The sequence below is a fragment of the Nothobranchius furzeri genome, chromosome 7 (assembly GCF_043380555.1).
Source record: "Nothobranchius furzeri strain GRZ-AD chromosome 7, NfurGRZ-RIMD1, whole genome shotgun sequence".
NCBI lineage: Eukaryota > Metazoa > Chordata > Actinopteri > Cyprinodontiformes > Nothobranchiidae > Nothobranchius > Nothobranchius furzeri.
In genome coordinates, this window is record NC_091747.1 from 39,985,992 (window position 1) to 39,992,999 (window position 7,008).

General features: G+C 44.7%; 1 protein-coding gene across 3 annotated transcripts in view; it reads right to left on the minus strand.

The window, feature by feature from the left end:
* Positions 1–7,006, minus strand: part of LOC107382662 (WD repeat-containing protein 37) — a 17,117-nt gene extending 10,111 nt beyond the window's left edge. For 2 of the 3 annotated variants that reach the window (XM_015954901.3, XM_054751333.2), the window contains exons 1-8: positions 6,653–7,006; positions 5,407–5,680; positions 3,740–3,836; positions 3,528–3,623; positions 3,041–3,105; positions 2,683–2,766; positions 456–594; positions 95–166 (exon numbers count right to left, since the gene is read on the minus strand). In XM_015954901.3, the coding sequence (XP_015810387.1) occupies positions 95–166; positions 456–594; positions 2,683–2,766; positions 3,041–3,105; positions 3,528–3,623; positions 3,740–3,836; positions 5,407–5,559 (706 nt within the window). In that variant the 5' untranslated portion in view covers positions 5,560–5,680; positions 6,653–7,006. The remainder of the gene's footprint in view (positions 1–94; positions 167–455; positions 595–2,682; positions 2,767–3,040; positions 3,106–3,527; positions 3,624–3,739; positions 3,837–5,406; positions 5,681–6,652) is intronic. The other variant, XM_015954902.3, reaches the window with a different exon arrangement.
* Between the last annotated feature and the right edge of the window lie 2 nt (positions 7,007–7,008).

The following is a 7,008-nucleotide window of genomic DNA, read 5'->3' on the forward strand; positions in this document are numbered from 1 at the left end:
GTGTGTGTGTGTGTGTGTGTGTGTCTCTCTGTGTGTGTGTGTGCGTGCGTGTGTGTGTGTGTGTGTGTGTGTGCGTGCGTGCGTGTGTAATTACCTGATCCGGCGTGGCCGGCGTACCTCAGCAGACATTTCCCTGTTTCTATACTCCACAGCAGAGCCGAGTGGTCTGTGAGGAGACCGCAGCAGAGGAAAACACGGAACTAAGCAGGAGATGCTTCAACTCAAACACTTTTGTCATTTTCATAAAAAACAGACAATCAAGTCTTTTTACACACCCAGCACTATTAATCACCATAAGTAGGCTCGTATTGCAGCAGCATCATTAATCAGACAGTGATGTAGGGGAGTGAATACGCATGCAGCACCTTTAGTCTTTGTTTCTTGTTTAAAACCACCATGTGGACACAACACTATCACTGACCGACTGGTGCGGTGTACGAAAAGATTTGGCGTACCAGCGGAGGCGGTGCCAAGCACCACTGGCTGCGTTCGGCTCACGCTCAGGTCCCAGATCCCGTCGCGATGCCCGACGTACTCCTTGAGCAGCTGGCACAAAGCCCGGGATCCTGTGGTGGCTTTGAAACTGGACACGATCTGCACGGGGAGGAAGGGAGGGGTTTGAGCCGGGTTCTGAGAGTCTGATAGTGTCGTTTAAATCAGACACCCTCAGCAGAGCATGCACCAACAAACACGCGTCATTTAAACCCACATGCTATTAGCATAGGTAGCATAGGTAGCATTTATTACAGCATTAATAAAGGCTGAGGGCAGTTTCAGATTGAAATGATAGATTGAGCTTATATAAACATTTTTCCTTCAGAGGGATCTCAGGTTGCTGCTTTCTGCCATCCAGCCTCTCAGCTTGGTGCGTCAGATCAGGATCATGAAATGAGATTAGCAGGTCTTTTGGTCTAGGTCGGCCATACTCTCATCTCTGAGGCTTTCTGCAGCATAGCTGAACGCCTCCACTGCAGCAGGTGAACTTTACGTCTCTGCAGACAAGAGATGGGGGCTTGAAAAGGATCCATGAAAGTTTTGATTTTGTTCTAAAATTCCTGTTGGTGCACAAGAAGATTCACTTCTTTACATCTCCAGGAACTAGAATTACCAGCAAACATTTGTTTTAAATGACAACTCTAGAAGTCCAGGTTAGATCTGCACGTGTCGGGCCTCGCTGCAGCCCAGACACGAGATGATCAAATCCTCCTAGAGAGCAGCTGTGAGCTTTTACCCTGCATCCCCATGAGGCCTGCTCAGATCTCCGCCTCAGCGTGGAAGAAGACGTTTACACACGAGCGCTGCTCGTCTAAAAATATCTAGTGGTCTGGTTACACACGGCCCTTCACCCGTACCAGACGACCATAGCTAAGCTTCCACCATTAGATGCAGCAGCGCATTAACACACACACACACACATTACACAGCAACCCAACGCTGCTCTTCTGACGATCTGCTCGGTGCAGATCATTAGTCAGCTGGTGTTAGTTGGGTTTTAAACAGCTCCTTCCTTGATCCTCTTTTATCCCTCTCAGCTGAAAGGCTTCCCTCTCTTAGCTGCATTTACACCGATGTTCAAAATCAAACTGTAGCATCAGAAGAAACATCTCAAGAACCTCATCGTGCAGGAAAGAAAACATGTTTAAAATTTGTATTTCATAAGAAATACTTTCTGCATAAAGTTAGAAATAATTACTCTTAACCACTACAGACGGCTCACTGAACAGCCTCTCCATAAATTAAAGTCCCTTTAGTCTTCACACACTGGGGAAATTCATCTCTGCATCTGATCCATCCCTGTGGGGAGCGGTGAGTTACAGCGGTGGCCGCGCTAGAGAACTATTTGATGGTTTAACCGCCCAATCCAACCTCTTAAAGCTGAAGCATTGAGTCCCATTGTTTCAGTCTTTGGTTTGACCTGACCGGTTTTGAGTCCCCATCTCCCAGAGTCCCGGGGCGGACACTACCTTATTACCTTATTCTGGTTAAAATATCAGGAAATTCCTGCTGGACTCCAGGGTAAATTAAAACAGAAACCAATGTAAAATGTGTGTGATGGACAATGGTGTAAGAATCTGCATAGACTGCTTTAACTGGGGAGATTTGAGCCGTTTTAAAACGGCAAGAATACACTGGTTCAGACTAGCCGTTAGCTCGTCAGTCTAATGACACGCAGTCTAAAACAGGAAATAATCCTGTTCAGATGAAAGTCTGCTCAGCAGCAGAGTTAAAACTCTAAACGTGTCTAATTTATTTAATCTGTTCAAACCAAGACTTTTACAGGTATGGAGGTCAGGTTCCAGACTGAGACCCTCAGCTTTTCCTAAAAACGCCGACTTGTCCCGGATGAATCTGAAACAAGCTTCCACATTTCCCATTTCCTAATTGCAGTTATTTTGGCTGCTTTTGCACCTTCAGCTTTACCAGCCAGCATAAAAACAGGACGAAAAGACAAAAAAAAAAAGAACGGACTCTAGACGTTTAAGGTGGGCTCTGGCTCCGACACCACAGCAGCAGGTAGACGGGTTTTAGATGTTAGACAGGAACAGGCTGCAAGGCCTCTAAAGCAGATGCAGCCATGTTTGTTTTTTCTGAGTGGAGCTAAAGAAGAGTCAAGGAGAGACTGAAGCCGAGTCGAGTTAACCCATCAGTGCTTATTGACAGTCAGAGCATTCAGGAAGTTACCCATGAATCTCCAGCCCACAGCTCCCATGGGGCCATATTGAAGTTGCGAGCTCCACCTATTTTGTCCTGGAATGAATACAAGCGCTGCCTCGGCAAAAGATTAAAAATAAAGAACCTTTAGATCACAAAACATTTTCATTTGCACCTCCACCTAACGTGTCCAAGGCCTCGTTACACCAGAAAACATTTAAAATCTGCATTTCATCAGCAGAAACTCTTTTTTTAGCCACATTCAGAGGAAGCTAAAGAAGCTCCCTTCCTCTCACTCAGCAACACCAGGCCTTTCAACGGCCAGCTAACGCCGACAGAACTACATCCTGGAATATGAACACACACCGGAGGGCCTTAGAGCCGGTACCTTGCTGGTGGAAGCTTTGTAGGTCGTCTTCAGCTTCTGTGACAGCTGACTGGTGCTGTGGCTGGCTGTGGGGCACAAACACAAACAACACTTATTCGGTTACACTCGCACAACGCCAGGGCTTTAAGGAACACCGATATCTTACGCAGCAAAGCCTTGTTATGTGGTTCTACTGATCAGCTGTCAGTCAGCTGATCGTGACACAATCGCTGAAGGAACGGAGCTTAATCCAGCAAACCGGGTCACTTTAAAGCACACCCAGTTTCCCCACCAGATCCCTTCAGCTGCTGTTAGTGACACGCAGCTGCTACCGAGTTAAAGCTGACCACGTTAATGCCATTACGAATACGGATCATCTATGGCAGCCATCTTGAATCGGACTTGCACCAAAAGTGAGTCAGCTGCGATGAAGATCGACTGATTTGTGTTTTAGTGATTCATGACAGATAATGTAGCGAAACTACAAACACAAACAGGCGCAACAGACCTTTAGCTTTTAGGGCTCCCTTGGTGGGGTCCCCCCCATCCACCGCCTGTCCATCTCCAGTCAGACGATCATTCAGAGACTCGATTTCCCGCCGCACTGCAACATCATCACAGTCACACAGTCAGTGAAGATCTACGGGTTCATAAATTTGTGTTTGAATTTTTCAAAAAAATAAATAAATAAAAGACCCAACGGTGTGACCAGAAACTTGCATTCAAGGTTTTCGATGTAAAGGTTCTCAAACTCTCGCTCGATCTGCCCAAACAGCTCGAGGAGATTGTTCCGCAGCGAGTGGGGCAGCTTGGAGTCCTGGACACATGACAAAAAGATCAACATCAGAAAGCCACAAAGGAAGCATACGGTACATCCGTCCGTGTCCTCTTCACAGGCTGGATCTGACAGGAACAGCTGTCTGCTTCACTGTGTTGCGGCCGCTGGAGGAAACGTTTGAGTGACTCATTAAATAAACAAAAACTTCAACCAAGTGGAAGTGTTGGTCTCTCCGCAAAGAGTCGGCATGTTTACTTCAAATTAAACCAAAGCTACAGCCTCCACAGAACCTCCTTACCTCCATGGTGATCTCTTATTTATCAGAGGGTCACGAGCTCCCGCAGGACCCACACACACACACACACACACACACTGATGTTTAAGATCCCATGAAAACAGAAATCGTCATCCACGGTACGCTGCAGCTCGGTTCACCCAAACAATCAAACATTTTACCGGCACCCTTTCCTGTTGGGACACGTGATCTAAACCCAGTTTGTCACGTTGGCAGCCTGACCACTCAGTCTGAACCACGCGTCGATGCTCTCCAGGGAGGAAAAAGGGGTTAATTAGGAAATAAGAGGCAGCTCTTATAAATTGAAAGCTGCTTAGTTCCTGCCCTGAAACCTGCAGTGCACTTTGGTCAATAATGGGGGCATAAACAGAGACAGAATGTCTTGGCAACAAACACAAAGGACCGTTGAAAGGACTAATCAGACGGGGACAAACGGCCCGTATTAAAACTTGATGAGACAACAGAGCGGTGCAAGCTGAGCTCCGGCTCTAGAGGCTGATGGTTAGGAAACAGGTAGAGAAAGTAAAAGATAAATATCACCCTTACTTCCGAGATCTCTCATGACACAATAAGCACGATCTAAAGCACGGCTGGTGTTATCTGGAAGCTGTTTCACTCTGCAGCCAACTCCCCAGAGTTAACGGCTACAGCGTTCTTGATCAAACAGAAACTCTTTTCATCGTCTCTGCAGCAAGTAAGCATGAAGTCGCCATAGCAAGTCAGGAACAGGAACTAGGTCCTTGTAAATAAAGAGTAGAGTCCTGCCTTTATGCAGGGAAATAAATCAGCTGTGGCCCGTTCCAGATAACCTGGCTTAGAAATAAGTTAATGACCAACTTCATAGCAGCAGTGGGTTTAAGAAGATAGCAGCTTCCTTTGTTTTGGACAAATAAATGAGTAACTAACCCAGGGGGCTGACTTTGAGAGAACCTAAATGGCATTGATACGAGGACTATTTTCCTCCCAGGTAAAATCCTAGATAGGGAAATGTCCCCGTCTCAGGTCCCAGGAGACAGAAACTCCATCTCATTTACACAAAGTAGAGTGGAGCTGTGGATGTTGCATCATCAGGTTTAAAACCAAAGTAATGTTGTTTAACCAGCCCATACTGCACTTTCAGGACAGACCAGAGAGTAACCTCAGAGTAATCCAAATGTAATCAGAACAAACGATGACCTTCGTGATGGTATTTTGAGAAGAATCGTCTAAAACTGTGTCTGTAAGATACATTTTTTTATGATAACCAGTACATTTAACTAAAGCAGCACTTCAGTGTCTCTGTGAGGCAACCAAAGGTAATAGAGTAGTCCTCACCTGTCCCTCCAGCATGTCTCCTCTTAGGATGCCTGGTAGCCGGTCCTCCGTGCTGTTAGTGCGTCGGATTGACAAACTGTGTGCCTTTCGCTTCTGCTTGGGGTGACGTGTTGCTGAAGTTGAGCCGCTGCTGCTTCCACCCTCCACAGGCATCCCTCCTACCTTGTGTTCAGCCCCGCCCTGGCTCAAAACTTACCTGAGAGGCAGGTAAACAAAGGCCACACTTGCTTGTTGGCAAGCGGATGGGTTGGGTCTGTCAGTTCTCTCCACCTACCTGCAGTAAAAAGGAAGTTTACAGCTGCAGGATGAACAGATGGAAATGAGTCGACCTTCAGAAAGAGAGAGAGATCTAAACTAACATCAACACAGCGTTAGATTATTCTAATGCTGTTTGGAATAAGAAAGACACTATTCCAAGCTGTAGGCTTACAAAAAATAAATTTTACAAACTTTACATTTTCCACAGTTCTTAAGTTAACAAAAGTGGTTTTAATGTGCATTTACAATGAGCCTGATTGACTCTGATAAATAATCTATTCTTCGTCTCCTATTTTAGATTAAAAAGACTGTTAAACTGCTTTTGGTGATAATAAAAATGATAATAATTAAGAACAAAAGACCTAGTGTTGATCACACACTAGAAACTTCATGCTTTATCTCATTTTATTATACAGAAACCCTCAGGTCAGGAACTAGGTCATTTATATTTTTGGGGAAATTATGGGATTATGGGTTGTATGGGGTTATTTTAACCTGTAAAGCACGTTGAGCTGTATTTTTGTATACAAATTAAGTTTGATTGATTGGGGTCATACACGTTCAAGGGCAAGGTTTATGGCCAACAATGTCACATGTTTACAAGGGCGTCAAATTGAATGGAATAAAACAGATAAACAAGCTCAGCAAAAGCTGAGAAGCAGTGTATAATCAGGCTGCATCTCAGCTGTTACATAATTATGTCACAGAGTCTGATGTGTGACAGAATGCTGTGTTACACCGATGGAGTCTCACAGCTTGTTGAATTTGTTGTTGTTTATTTATAGCAATGTGCATTAGGTGATTAATTTGCATCATCCACGTGTTGGCTCAGTTGCGGAAAAAAAAGCTGAAAGACAAGATACGTCAGAAATGAAAATATCATTTCTGCGTCTGATAAAATTCCGCTTATGAGTAGTAAAGCGTAAAGTATCACTGACATATCTGTGAAGCGATAAAGGATTAAATAATAAACAAATGTGTCACTCACCGATGTCAATGCTTCTCTGAAGTCATTGTTGACTTTCAGGCTCCTGGACATTAGCTACTAGCTAGCACAGCCAGCTGCCACATATCAACTTCATATCTGACTCATACCACGGCAGCTGGGGGAGCGGTGACTTATCATTTTTTAACGTGAGATCAAACAAACCTGTTCATTAAAAACTACCACTACTATGTGTTCTAAAATATTCTAACAACTCGCTACAATTTCTAAAGTATCTTTTTGTTGCAAATTTTGACACATCACATATTTAGTAACCACTTCCGCATCATGTGATTTGTGTTTGCGCGGTTTGGACCAATGAGCAGAACCGCAGTCGATTAGGTAGCCAATGAAAATCC